Below are 25,632 nucleotides of genomic sequence, written 5' to 3'. Positions count from 1 at the left end.
GGGTTGCCATTTCCTTCTCCAGGGGATCTTCCCATCCCAGGGATTGAATCCACATCTCTTGCTTTGTGGGCAGATTCTTTACTGCTGAGCCATCAGTGAAACCCCATGTTTTCTTCTAGAGATCCCTGCTCCTATTTTGGTGGGCTAGAGTGGAATGACGACTCCTCCTTTCTCTTAGTTTCCTTTCATAGCAATCTCTTTCTCTCTGTCAGCATCATTTAATGACTAGCTGGAAAGAGATACTTCACATAAAATGAAATGCCATAAAGGGAAAGGGATTCAACATGTCTGTATGTCCCTATAGGGAATCCGCCTGCCAATGCAGGAGGAGCAGGTTTGATCCTTGAGTCAGAGAGATCCCTTTAGAAGGAAATGGCAACCCCCTCCAGTATTCTTGCCTGGGAAATCTATTGCACAGAGGAGGCTGGCAAGCTACAGTCCATGGGTTGCAAAGAGTCAGACATGACTGAACATGCAGGCACTTGCTCCATGATCCAGTCTCCCAGACATTCTGAGAAGGGGGAAAAGACATGCAATCTGATCCCCCCAGTTTGATGGGTCTCACTTCATGCCTTCAAAGTCACCTGTGAATTCCTGTACTCCTGGTCCTCATTTTCTGCTGACCTGATAAATACTCTTGTATTTTAAGACTTTTTGCAGTTCTTTGCTTCCACCCTGAGCTCAGTGCTGGGAAAGATCAATACTTGATTCTACAAAAGTTATTCTCCATGGGTCAACAGATCCCACACCCAGAGCCTGTGAGATCTCACAGTCTGCCGATATTGACCAGGGTGATCAGAGGAGAGAAGGGCACTCATGGTTTTTGATGAACCTTTTCTACCCCAGTCCCAGTGGTGGGACCCAGCTCTCAGGACCACGGAAGCAGGAGGTCAAAGGACCGTGTTGCACATATAAGGAGATTTTGAAGATTCAGAAGCTCATTGGTGTCTGAGCTTCAGAAAGTGGCAGATGCAGCCTCCGATAGTGCCTGAAATGGTGAAAGGTGTTGCTATTGGTTCTCAGGAGGGAGGATGTAGGGGATGGTCTATATAGACCCTGGTCGGCACCCTGACGCCTCCTCACAGGCTGATCCTGCAGCTGGGACTGTGACCTTGAAGACGTGGAGTGAGAATGGCTCTGAGCCAATGCATCTCCCTCCAGGGACTCTGGGTCCTCCTCCTCGGCACCGTGGTGGGTGGTCAAGGTAAGAGCTGCCCCTCTGTCCTGGGTCCACAGCTGGGAGTGGATGCCTTGGTGAAGGGAAAAGTGTCTGGAGTTGTGGAGCCGAGCCTCGGTGTTTTTGACCAAAAAGAATCATGCTGATGCGAGTACTGGTCCCTCTCCTGTGGGAGGTCCACTGGTAGTAGCCGCAGATTTTACAGAGCATGAGGTTTGATCTGGACCGAGGTGGGTCAGCCTAAGTCCCCTCCATGTCTCCCTTGTTCTCAGGGAGCTTCTAGGAGTCCCTGTGGCTCCCAGTGTGTGGAAGATCCAGTGACTGACCTCAGCTGGGGCTCTGGACCCTTCCCACACGCTGCACATGCCTGGTGTGTGAGCGCTGCCCCTGGGTCCCTGTGTTTCCTGTGTCTTTACTCCTGTAGGTTCTGTGATTGTGTGTGTGTATGTGTGCAGGTGAGGAGTGTGTGAGGGTGTGTGTGTGTGAGGGTATGAAGAGTGTGTGTGTGTGTGAGGGTATGAAGAGTGTGTATGTGAGGGTATGAAGAGTGTGTGTATGTGAGGGGGTGTGTGTGTGTGAGGAGATTGTGTGTGTGAGGGTGTGAAGAGTGTATGTGTTTGTGGAGTGTGTGAGGAGTGTGCAAGTGATGTATGAAGGTGTGTGAGGAGTATGTGTGGGTGAGTGAGGGTGTGTAAGGAGTGTGTGAGGAGTGTGTGAGGCTGTGTGAGGCTGTGTTTGTGTGAGAGAATATGTGTGTATGGGGGAGTGTGTGAACCTCTGTGTGTGTGTGTGTGTGTGTGTGTGTGTGTGTGTGTGTGTGTGTGTGAGGGGAGGTGGAGCCTGTCTGCATGAGAGGAATGGAGCTGCTGAGCAGGTACTGAGTCCGTTGGTCTGTGAAGCACACAGGGTGTCCACAGAGCTGGGTGTTATGTCTGCTACATGTAACTGGATCAGAGATATTCATACACCTGCCTGCCTCTCTCTGCCTCCTCTCCCCCATTTCTCTGGCTCCCATCTGCTTATTGCCGTGTCTGCCCAGCACTGGGCTCTATGAGAGGCTCTGCCTGCTGGCCTCACCTGTTCCTACCAGGCGTCCATTAGGGAGCAAAGAAGCCCGCATCCAGGAGAGGGGACCTCTTGTCTGTTCAGTTCAGTTCAGTTCAGTCGCTCAGTTGTGTCTGACTCTTTGTCATCCCATGGACCTCAGCACACCAGGCCTCCCTGTCCATCACCAACTCCCAGAGTTTACTCTAACTCATGTCCATTCAGTCGGTGATGCCATCCAACCATCTCATCCTCTGTCGTCCCCTTCTCCCCCTGCCCTCAATCTTTCCCAGCATCAGGATCTTTTCAAATGAGTCAGCTCTTTGCATCAGGTGGCCAAAGTATTGGAATTTCAGCTTCAACATCAGTCCTTCCAATGAACGACTTGTCCCTCTTGTCTGTAAAGATCAGTTGATGTGCAGTCCCATGTGTACAAGTTCCCAAGTCCCTGCCCTGGTCCCTGTGACCCGTTTCCTGTCGTACTGGGGGCCTGGGACAGTCCTTTCCCCTCCCAGGAGCTGCTGTGACTCTGTAGGGAGCTCTTTCTCTCGTGCCCTCTCCTGTCCCTCCCTGGGAGCTGCTTCCCACTGAGTGAGAGCGGAGTATGTCATCAATCCTGTCATGGTCTGCAAGGTTTCTTTGGACAAATCCACTGATCTACTTAGGCGAGTTCTCTTGGGTGACATAATTTTTTTCTTCTCTTTAGACCTCAGAATTCTCTCTCTGTCTTTGCATTTGGACAGTTTATTCTGTGAGTCTTGGAGAAGGTTGTTTTGGATTGAAGTTTTGGGGTAACTTATTAGCTTCTTGAACTTAGATGTCCAGATCTTTCCCCAGGTTTGGAAATTGGCAGCCTTTCTTTATTTATTTTCTAATTATTTGTTTTTGGCTGTGCTAGGTATCCCTGTTGCATATGGGCTTTCTCGAGTTGCAGTAAGCAGGGGCTACTCTTCGCTGCACTGCACAGGCTTCTCACTGCAGTGGCTTCTCTTGGTGCAGACCATAGGCTCTAGGTGCATAGGTTTCAGCAGTTGTGACACACTGGCTTAGTTGCTCTGCAGCATGTGGAATCTTCCTGGACCAGGGATTGAACTCATGTCCCCTGCATTGGCAGGTGGAGTCTTAACCACTACACCATCAGGGAAATCCTCAGCCCTTAATACTTTTCTCCTTCACTTCTTCTGCTGTGACTCCAGTCCATACGTTGTTTCTCTTTATGGTGTCCTTAGTTCTCACTGGCTTTCTATATTCCTTTCATTCTCTTTTGGCTCCTCTATTTGGATGCTTTCAACTAATCTTTATTCTAACACATCGATTCTTTCTTCTTTTTCTTTCCCTTGGTCAAGTCTGTTGTTGAATCTCTGTGTTGAATTCTTGAGTTTACTCATTGTATTGTGCATGTTAAGTTGCCTCAGTCATGGCTGACTCTTTGTGATGCTATGGACTGTAGCCCACCAGGCTCCTCTGCCCATGGGATTCTCCAGGCAAGAATACTGAAGTGGGTTGCCATGCACTCCTCCAGGGGATCTTCCAGACCCAGGGGTCGAACCCGAGTCTCTTACATTTCCTGCACTTGCAGACAGGTTCTTTACCACTAGTACCACTTGGGAAGCCCATTCATTTGTTATTCAGCTTCAAAATGTCTGGTTGAAGAATTGAAGAAGTGTCACTCGGTCATGTTTGACTCTTTGTGACCACATGGATACACAGTCCAGGGAATTCTCCAGGCCTTACTGGAGTGGGTGGTCTTTCCCTTCTACAGGGGGTCTTCCAAACCCAAGGATCAAACCCAGGTCTCCCACATTGCACACTGATTCTTTACCAGCTGAGCCACAAGTGAAGACCAAGATACTGGAGTGGGTAGCCTCTTCCTTCTCCAACAGATATTCCTGACCCAGGAATTGAAGCAGGGTGTCCTGCATTGCAGGTGGATTCTTTACCAACTGAGCTATCAGAGAATCGCAAAACATCTGGTTAGCTCTTTAAAAAAAAAAATTATACTTCTTTTTGCTCTTCTTATTTTTTATTTTTTGTATCCTTTTCCTGGTATCATTAAATATTTGAGGTCTCTTGTAACTCTCTGAACATCATTTGAAGTATTATTTTGAATTCTTTGTCAGACAATTCCTGGATCTCCATTACTTTGAGCAGGTTACAGGAGGTTTACTGTATTCTTTTGGTGGGATTTTGTTTCCCCAATTCTTCTTGATGTCTTATTCTCTTGTAGATGTCTGCACATGTAAAAAAGCAGTCACTTCTACCAGAATCTATGTCCTGATTTCAGTAGAGAAAGCCTTTCACTTCTGGGTAGCAGCACATTGGAATGTAATGCAGGGTGCCAAATGCAGAGGCATAAGGTGGCGCTGAGTCTGGGAGGCATGAGATCCGTTTGGCTCAGGCTGCTGACATTTATAGCACTGGCAACTATGTGGTGTCTGGCAAGTGTTTCAGGGGGTCTGCCGTCACTGGAATGGTTGTTGGTGTCATCAGCAGTGCATCTGGTTCCAGAGCCTAGGGATTATGACCAACAGTGGTGGTGGCCAGAGCCAATGGTGTGCACACATTTGGCTTTGGGGGCCTGTTGCAAGTGCCTCTGTGGGGAGATAATGGTTACAGGTGCTCATGTTGTGGGAAGGCCTAGGAAGGGAGCAAAGGCTAAGACCAACAATGGCTCATTGCTGAAACTCATGTCCACTGAATTGGTGATGCTATCTCACCATCTCATCCTGTGCTTCCTTTTTCCTTTTCTCTCACTCTTTCCCAGCATCAGGGTCTTTTCCAACGAGTCAGTCTTTGCCTCACGTGGCCAAAGTATTGTAGCTTCAGCCTCAGCATCAGTCTTTTAAATAAATATTCAGGGTTGATTCCCTCTAGGATTGACTGGTTTGATCTCCTTGCTCCAAAGAACTCCCAAGAGTCTTCTCTAGCACCACAGTTCAAAAGCATCCTTTCTTCGGTGCTCAGAATTCTTTGTGGTCCAACTCTCACATCCATACATGACTACCGGAAACTATCATCTGTGCTGGTTGTTAATTCCTTCAGGAGTAAAATCTGCTGCATCTGTCTGCAGGGCAGGTTACTGTGAACTGTGATTTCTCCTGCCATGTGGTTGCTATTGGTCCTTTGCTCTTCTTTCTTAAGCCTAGCCATCTCTATAAGACTGGCTCAGATTTGCAAGTCTGTGGGAAGTGAACCTGAAGCAGGACTTTCCATATGGTGCTCCCAAAGGTTAGGGACACTGGTTATTCAGCCTGCTCTTACCTTCCTGGTGAGAGGAACTCTCCTGGCACCTTGACACTGAGTGATGCTGGTTTGGAGGATGGAATGATGCCACCACAATGACAGTGCCTTGGCATGGTCAAACTTTTTAGAGTACTCCAGATCTTTCTTGAGCTGTTTTTATTACTGATCACTGTCTTACTTTTGGTCTTTTTTAAGAGGATGGAGGCTGTATCTTACTCAAACTCTTCCAGAAAATTGTAGAAGAAGGTAAACGTCCAAACTCATTCTATGAGGCCACCATCACCCTAATTCCAAAACCAGACAAAGATGCTACGAAAAAGAGAAAACTACAGGCCAGTATCACTGATTAACATAGATGCAAAAATCCTTAACAAAATTCTAGCAAACAGAATCCAACAACATATTAAAAAAATCATACATCACGACCAAGTGGGCTTTATCCCAGGAATGCAAGGATTCTTTAATATCTGCAAATCAATCAATGTAATACACCACATTAACAAATAGAAAGATAAAAACCATATGATTATCTCAATAGATGCAGAAAAAGCCCTTGACAAAATTCAACATCTTTTTATGATTAAAACTCTCCAGAAAGCAGGAATAGAAGGAACATACCTAAACATAATAAAAGCTATATATGCCAAACCCACAGCAAGCATCACCCTCAATGGTGAAAAATTGAAAGCATTCCCCTGAAATCAAGAACAAGACAAGGGTGCCCACTCTCACCACTACTATTCCACATAGTTTTGGAAGTTTTGGCCACAGCAATTAGAGCAGAAAAAGAAGTAAAAGGAATCCAGATAGGAAAAGAAGAAGTAAAACTCTCGCTGTTTGCAGATGACATGATCCTCTACATAGAAAACTCTAATGACTACACCAGAAAATTACTAGAGCTAATCAATGAATCTAGTAAAGTTGCAGGATATAAAAATCAACATACAGAAATCCCTTGCATTCCTATACACTAACAATGAGAAAACAGAGAGAGAAATTAAGGAAACAATACCATTCACCATTGCAACAAAAAGAATAAAATACTTAGGAGTATATCTACCTAAAGAAACAAAAGACCTATACATAGAAAACTATAAAACACTGATGAAAGAAATAAAAGAGGACACAAATAGATGGAGAAATATACCATGTTCATGGATTGGAAGAATCAATATTGTCAAAATGGCTATACTACCCAAAGCAATCTATAGATTCAATGCAATCCCTATCAAGCTACCAACGGTATTTTTCACAGATCTAGAACAAATAATCTCACAATTTGTTTGGAAATACAAAAAAACCTCGAATAGCCAAAGTATTCTTGAGAAAGAAGAATGGAACTGGAGGAATCAACCTGCCTGACTTCAGACTATACTACAAAGCCACAGTCATCAAGACAGTATGGTACTTGCACAAAGACAGAAATATAGATCAATGGAACAGAATAGAAAGCCCAGAGATAAATCCACGAACCTGTGGACACCTTATCTTTGACAAAGGGGGCAAGAATATACAATGGAAAAAAGGCAACCTCTTTAACAAGTGGTGCTGGGAAAACTGGCCAACCACTTGTAAAAGAATGAAATTAGAACACTTTCTAACACCATACACAAAAATAAACTCAAAATGGATTAAAGATCTAAATGTAAGACCAGAGACTATAAAACTCCTAGAGGAGAACATAGGCAAAACACTCTCCGACATAATTCACAGCAGGATCCTCTATGACCCACCTCCCACAATATTGGAAATAAAAGCAAAAATAAGCAAATGGGACCTAATGAAACTTAAAAGTTTTTGCACAACAAAGGAAACTATAAGCAAGGTGAAAAGACAGCCCTCAGATTGGGAGAAAATCATAGCAAATGAAGCAACAGACAAAGGATTAATCTCAAAAATATACAAGCAACTCCTGCAGCTCAATTCCAGAAAAATAAACGATCCAGTCAAAAAATGGGCCAAAGAACTAAACAGACATTTCTCCAAAGAAGACATACAGATGGCTAACAAACACATGAAAAGATGCTCAACATCACTCATTATTAGAGAAATGCAAATCAAAACCACAATGAGGTACCATTACACGCCAGTCAGGATGGCTGCTATCCAAAAGTCTACAAGCAATAAATGCTGGAGAGGGTGTGGAGAAAAGGGAACCCTCTTACATTGTTGGTGGGAATGCAAATTAATATAGCCACTATGGAGAACAGTGTGGAGATTTCCTAAAAAACTGGAATTAGAACTGCCATATGACCCAGCAATCCCACTTCTGGGCATACACACCGAGGAAACCAGATCTGAAAGATACACGTGCACCCCAATGTTCATCACAGCACTGTTTATAATAGCCAGGACATGGAAGCAACCTAGATGCCCATCAGCAGACGAATGGATAAGGAAGCTGTGGTACATATACACCATGGAATATTACTCAGCCATTGAAAAGAATTCATTTGAATCAGTTCTAATGAGATGGATGAAACTGAAGCCCATCATACAGAGTGAAGTAAGCCAGAAAGATAAAGACCAATACAGTATACTAAGGCATATATATAGAATTTAGAAAGATGGTAACGATAACCCTATATGCAAAACAGAAAAAGAGACACATATGTACAGAACAGACTTTTGGACTCTGTGGGAGAAGGCGAGGGTGGGATGTTTTGAAAGAACAGCATCGAAGCATGTATATTATCAAGGGTGAAACAGATCACAAGCCCAGGCTGGAAGCATGAGACAAGTGCTAGGGCCTGGTGCACTGGGAAGACCCAGAGGAATCGGGTGGAGAGGGAGGTGGGAGGGGGGATCGGGATGGGGAATACATGTAAATCCATGGCTGTTTCATGTCAATGTATGACAAAAACCACTACAATATTGTAAAGTAATTAGCCTCCAACTAATAAAAATAAATGAAAAAAAAAAAAAAAAAAGAGGATGAAGGCTGCTGTCCATCAGTATTTTGAGAATGGCAAGTTTAAGGTCTTTATTCTTTGAGAGAATATTTTTGAGTGTAGAATTTTAGATTAACATTTTATTTTCTCTCAGTAAACTTAAGGCTTCAATTTACTCTACCCTGGCATCTCTTTTTGTTCTTGGGGATTTAGATGTTATTATAGATGTTTCTCAATTTTATATACCTAGTGTTTATCTTAGTATTTTTCTCTTTGTCAATTTTCTGCTGTTATTTTCTGTTTTAGTAAAAGTAAGCTAGGTGTGTTATAGTAACAAAACCCCAAAATTTATCCTTATATGATATGTTCTGTTTACTTTGGCAGGACTTCTGCTATCATAATTCTTCAAGCACTCAGGTTGTTGAATGCTCCACCATTTTATTATGCTCCCACTGCAAGACAAGGCTTCAGTATTTGTTGTGGTAGAAAAACATATTGGCTCTTAAATGTTTCTATGTGGAAGTGACGTTGTTTGTTCTCCCACTTCGTTGAATGAGCCAGATAACATGGTTATGCTTAACTTCAAACAGGCAAGGAAGTATTACTATTTCCACATGCTCATAAAAAGAGAGTTTAAATGTTTCTCAACCAGTCCATCCTAAAGGAAATCAGTCCTGAATATTCGTTGGAAGGACTGATGCTGAAGTTGAAACTCCAATACTTTGGCCAACTGATGCAAAGCACTAACTCATTTGAAAAGACCCTGATGCTGGGAAGGATTGAAGGTGGGAGGAGAACTGGATGACAGAGGATGAGGTGGTTGGATGGCACCACCTGACTGAATGGATATGAGTTTGAGTAAACACTGGGAGTTGGTGATGGACAGGGAGGCCTGGTGTACTGCAGTCCATGGGGTCTCAAAGAATCGGACACGACTGAGCAACTGAACTGAACACTAGTAATGTCTCCATCTAAGATGTTCCTACTAATGAGCTCTTTTTTATAAGCAGAAACTAAAGTCATCTTATGACTTAATCGCTAAAGTGACATCTGATCATTTTCATCAAATTCCATTTGTTAGATGGGTGTTACTAGGTACATTGGAGTATGGAATTACACAAAGACATGAACATCAGATGGCAGGAATAACCAAGACATTTTAGAGCCTGTTACCACAGCCCTCTGTTCCTGAGCTGGATGAAATGCTCCCTATGGAGAGGGAAGGAGAGGGAGGATTCCCCCCTAGATCCCAGGTCATGAGCTGTAACTGAGATGGGGAAGCTGGGCCCTAGTAGCCTTGGGCACATCTATAGGGAAGGCAGCATCCAGAGTCTCTGAAGTCCTGTCCCCGGTTGTGTCCCTGGAGCTGGTTCTACAGGCTCCCGAGAAATACCTGGTGCCTCCCTTCCTGCTCCAGGTTCAGTGATGGCACATTGGGAGCTTAGAGTTGGCCGTGGTGGGAATGTCTATACCACAGAGGTCAGGAAATACTATATCCCATGCACCTTTTTCCTCCTCAGAGAGCTAATGGTTTAAATACTTATATCATTGTAAGTCTCTTAAAATCTCTCCTGTGTCCTGTGTCTGTGTCTCTCTTGCAGATCTAGAGCTGAGGCTGAAGGATGGAGCCCACCGAGGTGAGGGGAGAGTGGAAGTGAATCACCAAGGAGAATGGGGCACAGTGCATGGTGACAACTGGAGCTTGAAGGATGCATCCGTAGTGTGTAGACAGCTGGGGTGTGGAGCTGCCATTGGTATTCCTAAAGAGGCTTATTTTGGACCAGGACTTGGCCCCATTTGGCTTTTGTATACTTCATGTGAAGGCGTAGAGTCAACTGTCAGTGACTGTAGGCATTCTAATATTAAAGACTATCGTAATGATAGCTATTCCCACAACTGGCATACTGGAGTAGTCTGCTCAGGTAAGTCCTGTCTGGCATGTGTGGGGATCTCTAGCAGGAAAAGCCTCCATCTTATTACCAGAATGACTCGAGATTATGGATACAGCCTTTAGAATATACTTGGGTGAAGGGTATTTGATGTGTCACAGGAGGCAGAGGAGAGGTCAAAAGTTTCATACAGATTCAGCTTCTGGATTCAACCTCTGTGACACAGTCTCGGCATGGTAATTGTTCTGTATTCTTTGACATAATGATCAGTAGGGTGTGGCTACATTGTCGTGGGGGAGTGTCATAGGAGAGTTGTAGGCAACAAGGTTTATCATCCTCATAGGTCCTAAAAGTCAGAGTCACCACACTCCATCAGGTTAGTATGTGGGTGATGTGCCAATAGAACAGGATCAACCAAGCAATGGTGACCCTAAAAAGGCATGTGAAGACCCATGGACAGATGACAATACCAGAAGTCATGGTGCACTTGCACAAGGAAAAGGTGTGAGAGAAATTCAGTGGTGCATTTAAATGTCCCTAGGAAACAGCCAGAGGAGGCCAGAAGTGGGAGCTGTGGCAGGGAAAAGTCTCATCACACTGGTATACCTGATGAATCGAATGGGGAGCTCAGACCACATTTGCAGGGATGTTGAAGGAGCAGGAAAATGAAGTCTTGAAGTTTACAACACAGTAGCTGAAGAACATCACATATAAGAGGCAGTGAAGCTAAGAGTTCATGGGGTTCTCAAGGATACTGAAGTAGTTTGCCTTTCCTTCACCACGGACCACGTCTTGTTAAAACTCTCCACTAAGACCCGTCTGTCTTGGGTGGCCCTACATGGCATAGCTCATAGTTTCATTGAGTTAGACAAGGTTGTGGTCCATGAGCCGTGAACTTCCAGATGTTCAAGCTGGATTTAGAAAAGACAGAGGAACCAGAGGTCAAATTGCCAACATCCGTTTGATCACTGAAAATGCAAGAGAGTTTGAGAAAAACATCTACTTCTACTTTATTGACTATGCCAAAGCCTTTAACTGTGTGGATCACAACAAACTGGAAAATTCTTCAACAGATGGGAATAACAGGCCATTTGACCTGCATCCTGAGAAATCTGTATGTAGGTCAAGAAGCAACAGTTCGAACCGGACATGGAACAAAAGAGGGTTTCCAAATCAGGGAAGGAGTACGTCAAGGCTGTATATTGTCACCCTGCTTATTTAACTTATATGCAGAGTACATCATAAGAAATGTTGGACTGGATGAAGCACAAGTTGGAATCAAGATTGCAGGGAGAAATATCAATAACCTTAGATGCAGATGACGTCACACTTATGGTCAATAGCAAAGGACTAAAGAGCCTCCTGACGATAGTGAAAGAGGAGAGTGAAGAGGTTGGCTTAGAACTCAACATTCAGAAATTAAGATCATAGCATCTAGTCCCATCACTTCCTAGCAAATATATGGGGAAACAGTGGAAATAGTGACAGCCTTTTTTTTTTTTTTTTGGCTCCAAATTTACTGCAGTTGGTGACTGCAGCCATGAAATTAAAAGACGCTTGCCCCTTGTAAGAAAAGCTATGACCAACCTAGACAGCATATTAAAAAGCAGAGACATTTCTTTGCCAACAAAGACCAGTCTAGTCAAAGCTATGGTTTTTCCAGTAGTCCTATATGGATGAGAGAGTTGGACTATAAAGAAAGCTGAGCACTGAAGAATTGATGCTTTTCAACTGTGGTGTTGGAGAAGACTCTTGAGAGTCTTTTGGACAGCAAGGAGCTCCAACCAGTCCCTCCTAAAGGAAATCAGTCCTGAACATTCATTGCAAGGACTGATGCTGAAGCTGAAACTCCAGTACTTTGGCCACCTTATGGGAAGAACCGACTCTTTGGAAAAGACCCTGATGCTGGGAAAGACAAGGTGGGAGGAGAAAGGGATGACAGAGGATGAGACGGTTGGATGGCATCACTGACTGAATTGACATGACTTAGAGTAAACCCCGGGTGTTGATGATGGACAGGGAGGCCTGGCATTCTGCAGTCCATGGTGTTGCAAAGAGTCAGACATGACTGAGGAACTGAACTGAACTGAATTGAAGCTAAGAGGACCTGATGTGACTCCTAAGAAGTACTCAGTGCTATCTAAGTGTGTTTGACCAATGCCAAGGTGGATGCAGGAAAGACAGCAGTGAAACTAGGGTGTGAATGGGTGCTCACAATATTTGACAGAGATGCTTCTAGTTGTTATCACAATTACAGATTGGATGTCCAGGTTATTAATCACATCAGAACAACTGGACTGGAAGAAGATATTGTCAGTTATCACAGTGAATTCCCTAAGGTAGAAGGCTTGTCTTAGGATAGTATCACCCCATCTAATGGGATGGTGGGACAGGGGAGCCCTGAGGACATCCGCAGAAGGTCCTTAATAGCCACAGCCAATCAGCTCTTGCGTGTTTATGTGCAGGAAGATCAATGGAAAAGTGCTCTTTTCTAATCTCACCTTCAGCAGATCTTTGATGATTCTAGTTGAGGCCCTTAAGGAAACAATTCTTTTCCTTTTTAAAAAGTACTTTATTGAGGTATGTCTGACATACAAAACTGCTTGATAAGCATGCATTTGTGAAACCATTACAGCAGTTATGTCATAAATCTATCCATCTCTTTGAAATGTTTTGTTCCATTCTCTTTATCATTCTTATTAGAAATAATTATTTTCAAGGTGAATTTGAATTTTAGTTAGAAACTTTTGTTTTAAACAAACCTGTTCTCTGGCATCTCAAGTAACGTTCCTCATTTTTACTATGTCCTAATCATGGTTCCAGCTGCAGATAAATTTGTGGAAACACTACAGGTGTCTCCACCATATTTGGATAAATCAGTATCTGAGTGAAAATGGAGTGTGTGATGTTGAAACTTTGTGTGAAATTAGAACTCCCAATGTTATCCTAAGAAAACTGATGTCTTGTTATTCATTCCAATTAAGATATACTTAGAAGTAGAGAATTGGAGAGTGCTCTGATATTTAAACCCTAATTATGGTTTGTACTCCCTGACAACCATTGCTCTAACTTAGGCTCTCACATTTTTATGAATGGTTCCAAGTTTCTTCTATTTCTCTTTTTGTCATTAGTTTCCTCCCCCTGGTCTGTCTTTTCTGTATTTTTAGACATATTTTAATGATGTGAAGATAAGTCAAAGTGGTGGTGATGTAGCAGAAATAAGATTAGAATAGCATGTCTTTTCATTATCTTAATCAAAACTCTTGGAGTTTCTTCTGCTCATCCTTAGGAGTCAGGCATGGAAGAGAAATTTCAGCCTCAGTAGTGGATTGCTGGAAGTGAAGTACTGTGTTTAGGAGAAATCTAGAGTGGAAACAATGACCAGAGGAGAATGTAGAGAAGCTTGTTTGAAATATTGAGGAGATGTCATGGAGTTCAGGTGGAAGATTTGGGAGGGTACACACAAATTGTGAAGGACTGTGGTGGAAGCATTTCAAGTTGCTTCAGTCCTGTCCTACTCTTTTTGACCACATGGACCATAGAATTCTCCAGTCAAGAATACTGGAGTGGGTTGCCATTTCTTTCTCTAAGGGATCTTCCTCACCCAGGGATCAAACCTGGGTCTCCTGCATTGCAGGCAGAGTCTTGATTATCTTCTGAGCCACCAGGGACTACAGTACTGAAGTGCAAAGTGGTGAGGGGATAAAGATGTAAGGATTGCAGGAGGGGAGGGTTGGAAAGATGTCGGTCAATTTGTACTGTCACCACAGCCTCTGTGTGACACTTCCTTCCTGCCCTCATTCCTTCCCTCCCTCTCTTCCTTTATCTTGTTGTGGGAGTCATTTCTGAGCTCTGTGGAAGTGCTAGCATTTGTAGCTGGCAGTTTTCTTAGTGGAAAATTTTTATATTATGGATTCTGTTTATTTAACAAATAAGTTTACTCATATTTTTCTCCTTTTTTTTCCTATCAGATTTGGTGTGTTTTGTTTCACAAGTAATGTGTTTTTAAGGACTTGGCCCATTTTACAAAAAAAATTTCAAATTAGTAACACTGGTTCATATCTCATATCTTTAGATGTTGGGAAGATCTACAATGATATTCCTCTTTTTGTTACTGGTGCCGTTAATGTGTTCCCTCTGTTTTCCTTAATTGGTTTGCTAGAAGATTTTCAGTGTTAATGTTCTTTTTAAGAGAATCACTAATGGACTCTATTGAGTTTCTTGACTGCATATTTGCTTTCTTCTCAATTGATTTCTATACTCAGTTTTCATTCCTCTTTTTCAGTTATGATTGTTGTTGCTTTTGTAGATTCTTGAGGTGGACTCTTGGATCATTTTCTTCTGTTTCTATTTTTATTCTAATGTAATCATCAAGGAAGCATCAAGGTTCTAAATTTTCTTCTAAGCATCACTTTATTTTTAACCCACCAGTTTCAATACTATATAATTACTTTTGTATTTTCTTATCATAAAATGTTTCTTTTTCTCTGAATGAATTCTTTGTCTTATAGTCTGGCTTTGTATGATATTAATTTAAATATTATATGCAGTTTTCTCTGATTTGTGTTTGTATGGTATGTAATTTTTGTCTCTTTAATATGTTTCTGTGTTTATATTTAAACACATATAAGTTTGTAGACTAGTTTTGTCTTATTGTATCTGGTATCTGATCTGATTATCTTGTTTTTTATTTGGAGCACTTAAATTATTTACATTTAATGTAATTATTGATATAATTGGATTTAAGTGTACTTGCCTGCTATTTGTCGGAGAAGGCAATGGCAAGCCACTCCAGTACTCTTGCCTGGAAAATCCCATGAATGGAGGAGCCTGGTATGCTCCAGTCCATGAGGTCGCTAAGAGTCAGACAGGACTGAGTGACTTCACTTTCACTTTTCACTTTCATGCATTGGAGAAGGAAATGGCAACCCACTCCAATGTTCTTCCCTTGAGAATTCCAGGGACTGGGGATCCTGGTGCGCTGCTGTCTATGGGGTCGCACAGAGTCGGAGACGACTGAAGTGATAGCAGCAGTAGCAGCAGCAGGTGCTATATGTTATATCTTTGTTCTTATTTTAACCTTTGAGTATATTTTATATTTATATTTTATCATTTAAATTTAAATACTCTATTGATTTATTAATTGTATTAGATTTTTAGGTGATTATAATTAATTTTTTTAATTTTTAAAATAATTTTTACTTTTTGCTGGCTGGGTCTTCATTGCTGCTTGGGCTTTTCTCTTGTTGCAGAGATCAGAGGCTACTCTTTAGTTGCAGTGCACGAGTTTCTCATTGCGGTGGCCTCTCTTGTTTTGGGGCACAGGCTCTTCGGTGCACACGCTTCAGTAGTCATGGCCTCTGGGCTCTAGAGCACAGGCTCACTAGTTGTTGTGCACAGACTTAGTTGCTCTGTGGTATGTGGAATTTTCCTAGACCATGGATCAAACCCATGTCTCCTGCATTGTCAGGTGGATTCCTCACCACTGAACCACCGGGAAAGGCCAATGTTGAATTATTAATCTTCAATTACATTCTACCTTGAAATGATATTATGTCACAACATGCAATGTCAGTCACTATAGTTTTCTTCCACTTCCCTATTCTTGTCTTTGGTCCTATCCTTGTCATACATTCTACTTATAAATTTATTATGACTCTTGTAGTTTGTTGCTAATATTTTTGCCTTAAACCTTCTAATAGAGAATCAACATTTAGCACAATCTCTACAGCTTTGAGAGGTCCCTGTTTTCATCTGCTGTCATCTCCCTTGAGCTTGAAGAACTTTCTGAGGCAGTTTTGTGTAGTGTGTGTCTGGTGGCCTCCAATTCTATCATCTTTCGTTTACCTGAAATCATTTTAATTTTCATTCAGTTTTGAAAAGTATTTTCATAGCTGATTTAATTTTAGCATAACAAATGCCTAACCCCAATACTTTAAATATGTTCTTACATTGTCATCTGACTTTCATTGCCTCCAACAAAAAGTCAGCAAATAATTCTTATCCTTTTGTTCCCTGTATATTATGTGTCAAACTTCCCTCATGGCTCTTAAGATATCTTTGTTTCTTTGTTTAACAATGAATTGTACGTTTTATCAAGTTTTCTGAGAATGGTTTCATAATCTTGTTTGGGGTTTGTTTAGGTTTTTGGACCAGTGGGTTTACAGTTTTCTATAACTTTGGGAAAATGTCATTTATCTTTTCTTAATATTTTTCTGCACATCCCTTATTCTGAATCTCCAAATACACATATTTTATATATTTTGATATTGTCCTACATGCCATTGAATTTCCATTCATATTTTTCTGCCTTTTTACTCTCTTTGATTCAGTTTAGATAGTCTCTACTGCTGTGTTTTACTTTCCAGTTCTTTTATTCTGCAATGTCTAGTCTCTTGTGTAATTAATCCAAATAATTGTTCATTCCAATACTATATTTTTCAGTTTCAGAAGTCTCATTTGTTTATCTTTCCTCATTTTTCTCCCTGTTCATTTTTATGCTTCATTAAGCATACTGATATTATGGGTTTAAAGACCTCTTTAGCCAATTCAATCATTTCTGTAATTTCTGAAGCTGCTTTAAATGATTGTTTTTAAAAAATGTGTTATGGGTTACATTTTTCTCTTTTGGAAGTTCTAATAATTTTTTGGTTGAATGTCGGGCATCACTAAGCAGTCCTTTACCAGGAAATACTTTAGAAATAAATAATCAGAACACACCCAGAAATCAGGGAATTGTACTTGATGAATTAAATAAAGTTTTTTCATTGGGTTATCTTCACTCAGTTCAAAATGTGTTCCTTTGATGACCAAATGATGAACTTTTCTTTTGGTTTTCCTCCTTTAGTTTCAAAACTTCCTTGATCCCACCTTGCATGCCATATACCCCACCTACATCCTACTTCTTCAGCAGATTTGCTTCTTCTGATTTGCTTTTCCACCCATCTGTATCTTTTAAAATGGTGTTTGCTTGTCTAAAGTGGGAGAAATGAGAAAGGATAGCATTTTAGGTGGTAGATGGGAGGAGCAGAGGCTGCTAACAACCTGTTCAACAAGTGTTTGCCACAAATATTTGCATATTTATCCATACTGAGCCTTTTTCAACTTAGAACTCTCGAAATTATGACTTGTTTGCTCATTTCTTCCTCCTTCTCCTTTTTCCTCCTCCCCCTTTTTGGCAACATGCCATCTTCTTTTAGAATTGTAAAACATTCATGAAAGAAATTGAAGACAATATGATCAATGGAAAGTCATTCTGTGTTTCTGGCCTGAAAGAATTATTATTGTTAAAATGCTTATACTTCTCAAAGTGATCTACAGATTTAATTCAATTCCTATCTAAATAACATTGTTTATAGAAATAGGAAAACAATCTTAAAATATGAGTGTGTGGTTTAATTTTTATATATTCATGAATTCCTGTTTTCTGATCATTATTGAATTTTAGTTCCATTCCATTATGGTCATGTAAGATACTTGGAATTGTTTTAATATTTTTGAATTTGTTAAGGCTTATTTGTAACCTAGCCTGGAGAATATTCCATGTGTGCTTGAGAAGAATGCATATTTTTCTGTGGTTAGAATTAGTACCATGATAGTATTAAAATAAATTATTATCAGCCCTTAGCATTTTCTATGAGTCTTGTTTCAGAAGAAAAACCTTTAATACGAGATGATCTGGAAACTCAGCTATCTGGTAAACTCCCACTGAGAGCACACTCACCCCCAGATTCTTTGACAAATCCCAGGGTTTCAAGACAGATGGCTGGGACTCTCTCTCTATGACTCTGCCTTTTCTTAACTCATTTTCCTTCCCACTGAGGTCACTGAAGAAATTCATGGAATTTTTTGGCATGAAAAAGTGTCAGAAAAACAAGATGTGATGACATAAATGTGAATTAGTGATAGTGTCCATATTTCTTCTCTGGAGACGTCACCCGCCTACAGGGTTGGCATGCCCTCATGGATCCAGCCTCAGGACTTTCCCTAACCTAAGTCACTTGAGGACTAGCTTCTGGGAGAGAAAACTGGTCAGAATATTAGCCCCACAAGTCCTATGAAAGCTTTCTAAACTTGTCTGGATGCTAGGTCTAATCTCATAGCCCACATCCCTCTGGGTGGCTTCTGGTCTGCATATCTCTATGTTTAAGTGCCTGCATGTTATACAGTGTCCTTGGATCTGTTTGTAGGTTCTAGGCTTCTAAATGAGAAACCCACTTCTCCAACCAATGCTACAACATGTGTTTCCAGTGTTCAGCCATTCCAATGATCTGAATTGGGCTCTGTAGTTTCCAGGCTCCTAGACCAAAAATTCACATTTCTAACCAGTCTCAAAGTGTATGTTCTTGGGATTCAACCATTTTGAACTGACCTTGTAATCCTTCTGGATTTCTCTTCAGAAACGTGCTCATGAAAATTCAATTATGACACTAACTGTCAAAGACTCTCTGCATGCTCCAATCCTAAAAAGAAAAACTTTCACACCATTGCCTGTGAGGTGCGGTTTCCAGTTGCCAAGTCAGTACCATGAACACTCACTGGTTTTGTTGTTGTTTCCTCTTAGGATTTGTGCATCTGGCTGGAGGGGATGGACCCTGCTCAGGGCGAGTAGAAGTGTATTCTGGAGAAGCCTGGACCCCAGTGTCTGATGGAAACTTCACACTTCCCACTGCCGAGGTCATTTGTGCAGAGCTGGGGTGTGGCAAGGCTGTGTCTGTCCTGGGACATGTGCCCTTCAGAGAGTCAGAAGGCCGGGTCTGGGCTGAAGAGTTCAGGTGTGAGGGGCAGGAGCCTGAGCTCTGGGTCTGCCCCAGAGTGCCCTGTCCAGGGGGAACGTGTCACCACAATGGAGCTGCTCAGGTTGTCTGTTCAGGTGAGATGCACATCAGGCCTTTCACCTCTGTGAACACCCTGTTTATGTGATTTTGCTGAAACTCTGTCTTCTTCTACCAGTGTACTCAGAAGTCCGGCTCATGACAAATGGCTCCTCTCAGTGTGAGGGGCAGGTGGAGATGAACATTTCTGGACGATGGAGAGAGCTCTGTGCCTCCCACTGGAGTCTGGCCAATGCCAATGTTGTCTGTCGTCAGCTCGGCTGTGGAGTCGCCATCTCCACTCCCAGAGGACCACACTTGGTGGAAGGAGGTGATCAGATCCTAACAGCCCGATTTCACTGCTCAGGGGCAGAGTCTTTCCTGTGGAATTGCCCTGTAACTGCCCTGGGTGGGCCTGACTGTTCCCATGGCAACACGGCCTCTGTGATCTGCTCAGGTAAGAGAGAGGGAAGGGCTACTCAGGATGCTCCTAGGGTGAAATGTCTCCAAGAGCAGGAGTGAGGTTAAACGGGCTTCAAAGTCAGATATTTCATGGTGAAATATGCATCGTCTCATTGTTCATTCATTTTTCAGTTGAGGGCAAGAAGTGTGAAGGGGAATAATATATTTTTAAGCAACATCCTGCTTACATAAAATCAGAAAACAATGTAGCAGCAGTAAGTATAGACCTCAGTATGAACACCAATCCAGAGCGACAAAGAGAATTTCCCCAGTAACTGTGTCCTCCCTCCTCAACAGGGAAAAGCGCTTACCTAACTTCTACCAACATAGAGAGTTTTATCAATGTTTGAACTTTATATAAAATGATGCAGTATGTTTCATCTTTTGTATCTAATTTCCTAGACTCAAAATTATGTTTGGGATTCACACATGATGTTGTATATTGTAGCACTTCTTTTTTTTTTTTTTAATTTTAGAGTATGCTTTGAATGATCACATGACCATGTACTGATCCATTCTACTGACAGTATAAATCTGAGTTGTTTCCAGTTCTTGACTTTTACAAATATGATATTGCAACTTACCATGACAATGTCTTTGGATGCAAATATGTTTTACTTATTTTCCATGTTTAACCCTTGGTCTTTTATTTTCCTTTTCTTAATCAAATGGTGTCCTTTGATGAACTCATTTCTTAATCTTATGTAAATATAACTTAACAACTTTTTTCTGTACATTTAATGCTTCTTATAGCCTTTAAAAAAGAATTTTGCCTATTTGAAGATTGTAAAAATATTCTCTAGGAGTATCTTAAGGAAATTTTATTATATTCCTCTTGCATATTATTGTGCATTACTTCTGGGATTGATATCTGTGTAAGATAAGGGTCAGGTTTCATGTGGACATCCAACTGACTCAGAATCTTTTTCTGAAAAGATTCTTCTCCACTGCAGTGCTGCCTTTGTCATAAGCAGAAGACCAATTATGTCTGTCTTATTTGAGACTCTCTGTTCTGTTCCATATTATCATTTGTCTATCCTTGCACCAATATTGCATTTTCTTAATTATCATAACTTTGTAGTTGTTGTTGTTCAATGGCTAAGTCATGTCTGACTGCAGCACACCAGGCTTCCTTGTCTATCACTATCTCCCAGTGTTTCAGATTTTGTAGTAAGTCTGAATAATTTTAATTTACAAGAGTTACTTTATATTAACTCCTCTAATATCATTGCTTTTCTTACCAACTGTGCTGGTCATTCTTGGTTGCTTGTATTTTGTATGAATTTAGAAATCAGCTTGTCATTTTCACCAGAAGAGAAGCTTAAGGGTATTTTCATTGAGATTAGATTTAAAAATTTGAGAGTAGACATAGAAATTTGAGGATGATTGACATTGACAATGTTGAGTTTTCCAAATCATTGACATAATACATCCCACCATTCAGTTAGATCCTGAATTTCTCTCAGAGATTTTGTCCATCTTCTAGGATTTCTCCTAGGTATTTTATTTTTGATGTTATGAGTATTTTTCTGAAAGTGTCCTGGCAATGAATTATCTTTGACTTGTTTTCATTTTTTAATTCTTTAAATTTTGATGTATGTTGAGACATAAAAATGTTGGAGAAACAATATAAAAATTCCTTTATGACCTTTACCTGGGTTTCTAAATGTTAGTATCAATATTTTGCTTTAATCTCTCTGTTGTGGGTGTGTCCTTCCTTCTCTGTTCCCCTTCTGCCCCATTTCTTCCTGAATATGTAAATTCTTTCTGAACTCAGTTGAAGGCATGATGTTCCTCTACACTTAGGACACTTCTGGGAAATCCTTTACAGAACCAGAGTTCACAAGTCTTTAAATGACTTCAACTCCAGGTGACATCTAATTGCAGCACTGAAAGACCCTACTGAAAGACTGCCAAACTGAGTTTTTTCCTGATTAATGACCCAAAGTCATAAGCAAAATTAAGTACATATTTTTTCTTCAGCTACTAAGTTTTACCTTTTCATACTGATCAAATTGCCAACATCTGTTGGATCACAGAAAAAGCAAGAGAGTTCCAGAAAAACCTCTCTTTCTGCTTTATTGACTATGCCAAAGGCTTTGGCTTTTTGGATCACAACAATCTGTGGAAAATTCTTAAAGAAATGGAAATACTAGAGCACTTACCTGCCTCCTGATAAATCTGTGTGCAGTTCAAGAAGCAACAGTTAGAATTGGACATGGAACAACAGACTATTTCCAAATTGGGAAAGGAGTACGTCAAGACTGTATATAGTCACCCTGCTTATTTAACTTATATGCAGAGTACATCATGTGAAATGCCGGGCTGCATGAAGCACAAGCTGAAATTAAGATTGTCAGGAGAAATATCAATAATCTCAGATATGGCGATGACACCACCCTTATGGCAGAAAGCGAACAGGAACTGAAGAGCCTCCTGATGAAAGTGAAAGAGGAGGTGAAAACGCTGGCTTAAAACTCCACATTCAAAAACAAAGATCATGGTGTCTGGTCCCATCATTTCATGGCAAATAGATGGCGAAACAATGGAAACAGTGGCAGACTTTATTTTCTTGGGCTCCAACATCACTGCAGATGGTGACTGCAGCCATGAAATTAAATGATGCTTGGAAAAAAGCTATGACCAATCTAGACAGCATATTAAAAAGCAGAGATGTCACTTTGCTGACAAAGGCCTATCTAGTCAAAGCTGTGATTTTTACAGTAGTTATGTATGGATGTAAGTGTTGGACCATAAAGAAAGTTGAGCACTGAAGAATTGATGCTTTTGAAATGTAGTGTTGGAGAAGACTCTTGAGAGTCCCCTGGACTGCAAGGAGATCAATCCAGTGGATCCTAATGGAAATTAGTCCTGAATATTCATTGGAAGGATTGATACTGAAGCTGAATCTTCAATACTTTGGCCACCTGATGAGATGAGCTGACTCATTGGAATAGACCCTGATGCTGGGAAAGATTGAGGGCAGGAGGAGAAGGGGATGACAGAGGATGAGATGGTTGGATGGCATCATCGACTTGATGGACATGAGTTTGAGCAAGCTCCAGGAGTTGGTGATGAACAGGGAAGCCTGGCAAGCTACAGTTAATTGGGTCACAAAGAATTGGACATGACTGAGGGAGTGAAATGAAGTGAGTCAAGTTTTCTGGAAAAACTGCCATACAACAATATAACCAGAACTCTTGCTATGTGACCTGAATTAATTGAAGAATATCCTCTGATTTTGCATTTTGATGTTTCTACTTGATGCTGAGCTAATGTACAGCTACACTGATTCTTTAGTTCTTAATTGCAGCTAACAAGTTTTTCCACTCTAGAAGTATTTGGTTTTTTATAATTTCCCTACAAAGATACACATTTTGTCAATTAATTCCATAAGCACTTTAACCGTGGCTATATATATTCTCGTCAGGTAACTCTAGCAGCTGAAAACCCTGGGAAATTCTTTCTAACGTCTCCTTTTTCCTTTCCATTTTTCATGAGATCTATTTTATATAAGTGATTGTTTTTTTTTTTATTAGTTGGAGGCTAATTACTTCACAACATTTCAGTGGGTTTTGTCATACATTGATATGAATCAGCCATAGATTTACACGTATTCCCCATCCTGATCCCCCCTCCCACCTCCCTCTCCACCTGATTCCTCTGGGTCTTCCCAGTGCACCAGGCCGGAGCACTTGTCTCATGCATCCCACCTGGGCTGGTGATCTGTTTCACCATAGATAATATACATGCTGTTCTTTCAAAACAGCCCACCCTCTATAAGTGATTGTTTTAAAGACACACATTGAAGAAATTGTAGAAATCCTTCAGAAAGAATTTTGTTTTGCTTTTACTTAGGGATAGATTTGGGCTTCCCTGGTGGCTCAGATGGTAAAGAATCCACCTGCAGTGGAGGAGACCTGGGTTTGATCCCTGGGTTGGGAAGATCCCCTGGAGAAGGGCATGGCAACCCACTGCAGTATTCTTGCCTGAAAAATCCTATGGGCAGAGGATACTGATGGGCTATAGTGCAAGGGGTTACAAAGAGTCAGACAAGACTGAGCAGCTAATCACAGCACAGGGATAAATTTAGGGATACACAACTTACTTAACTCATTCTTACAGCAACACTTGGGTTAAAACAGAAATTGTGGTACTGTCAGAAGCAGAACTCTCCAGGGAAAAGGTGAACACTAAGAGCATGATAACTTTACTGCTCGGTCACAGCTTTCATCTTAGGCTCCATCAGTAGGTCATTATTTCCCTTAATTCAGTTTCCTGTTTTTGAGCCCTTCCAGACTTCTGATCATTGTTGTTTCTTTAGGAAACCAGACCCAGGTGCTGCCCCAGTGTAACGACTCTATGTCAGAACCAGCAGGCTCTGCGGCCTCAGTGGCGAGCGCCCCCTACTGCTCAGGTGAGGGTCCCACAGGATAAAAGACCCTACTAAATCCCTGGAATCACCGCGCCATTGTCCCATTTCTCTCTCCTCAGACAGCAGACAGCTCCGCCTGGTGGACGGGGGCGGTCACTGCGCCGGGAGAGTGGAGATCCTTGAGCAGGGCTCCTGGGGCACCGTCTGTGATGACGGCTGGGACCTGGACGATGCCCGCGTGGTGTGCAGGCAGCTGGGCTGTGGAGAAGCCCTCAATGCCACGGGGTCTGCTCACTTCGGGGCGGGATCAGGGCCCATCTGGCTGGACGACCTGAACTGCACAGGAAATGAGTCTCACGTGTGGAGGTGCCCTTCCCGAGGCTGGGGGCGGCATGACTGCAGACACAAGGAGGACGCGGGGGTCGTCTGCTCAGGTCTGCGCTGCACACTGTCCGTAGGGTGGAGGAGGGGGACGGGGTCTGAGCCCTGAGGGAGAGATGCTGAAAGGACCAGAGAAGGAGGCTTCCTCCCATGAAGCCTGTCTTTCCAGCAGTCGTGAAGATGAGGTGCTTTCACTTTCTCCTGCAGCAGCTGATGATTTTATCCTTTCTTTTCAGCAGTGTTTCCTGGCAGAGCCGTTTCTTACAGTTTTTCTAGAAAGCAGGGCTCTCTCTCCAGTTACATACAAAAAATTTAAACCCACGGTACTAGTTTCCGTTTGCTTCCCTAACAGTTTACCAATTAGTGGTTTAAAACAACACATATTTATTTCACAGGTTGCAGAGATTTGGATGTGGACATTTTTTGATTAATTATTATCCCTATCTCCCTAATATCCACATCACATCCCTTTGACATACTCTTTAAAGTTTGGGGGGGAAAATAAAGATTTCGTCAGGAAGCAGCATTCAGCTGCCGCTCCCTGACCAGCATCCACTCAGTTTGGTCTTCCTCTCAGTTCAAATCCACTACACCATTGTGGTAGAAATAGAAAGACAGACACAAATGGACAAAGTCAGTTAAAAGAGAGGCAATGTCAGTCTTGTCATCTAGCGGGTATCTCGTCAGAGATGAATGTTCACCATTTCTGGAAGAAAGGAAAACCTAAAACATCCAACAAAGTTTTCACTCTGTCCCATCTCCTCCACTTTCAACCTTAGAGTTCCTGGCCCTCAGGATGGTGAGTGAGGACCAGCAGTGTGCTGGGTGGCTGGAAGTTTTCTACAATGGGACCTGGGGCAGTGTCTGCCGCAGCCCCATAGAAGACATCACCGTGTCCATCATCTGCAGACAGCTTGACTGTGGGGACAGTGGAACCCTCAACTCTTCTGTTGGTCTCAGGGAAGGTTCCAGACCCCGGTGGGCAGATGGAATCTGCTGTCAGAAAACTGACACCTCTCTCTGGCAGTGTCCTTCTGACCCTTGGAATTACGCTTCATGTTCTCCAGAGGAGGAAGCCTATATCGTGTGTGAAGGTGACTTGCTATTTCTGTGTGTCTGTACCAACCCTGTAGGATGCAGTGAGATTTGATATTTTAAAATCTAAATGATGAGTTTAATTTGGGTCCACAAAATGATATTAAGTGAAAATGTTAGTTGCTCAGTCTTGGTCTTTGTGACCACATGGACTGTAGCCTGCCAGGCTCCTCTGTCCATGGGGTTCTCCAGGCAAGAATGCTGGAATGGGTTGCTATTCCCTTCTCCAGGGGATCATCCCAACCTAGGTATCGCAATTGAG

At 41.9% G+C, this 25,632-nt stretch overlaps 1 protein-coding gene across 1 annotated transcript in view; it reads left to right on the top strand.

Moving 5' to 3' along the window:
* LOC133043053 (uncharacterized) overlaps nucleotides 1-25,632 on the top strand; it is a 285,837-nt gene that overhangs the window by 230,653 nt on the left and 29,552 nt on the right. The window contains 7 exon segments of the mRNA XM_061123943.1: nucleotides 1,119-1,204; nucleotides 9,957-10,277; nucleotides 18,808-19,116; nucleotides 19,197-19,514; nucleotides 23,844-23,936; nucleotides 24,014-24,328; nucleotides 25,055-25,369. Of these exon segments, the coding sequence (XP_060979926.1) occupies nucleotides 1,119-1,204; nucleotides 9,957-10,277; nucleotides 18,808-19,116; nucleotides 19,197-19,514; nucleotides 23,844-23,936; nucleotides 24,014-24,328; nucleotides 25,055-25,369 (1,757 nt within the window).

This window comes from Dama dama, chromosome 22 (genome assembly GCF_033118175.1).
Source record: "Dama dama isolate Ldn47 chromosome 22, ASM3311817v1, whole genome shotgun sequence".
Lineage (NCBI taxonomy): Eukaryota > Metazoa > Chordata > Mammalia > Artiodactyla > Cervidae > Dama > Dama dama.
This window is presented reverse-complemented; position numbering and strand designations above follow the sequence as displayed.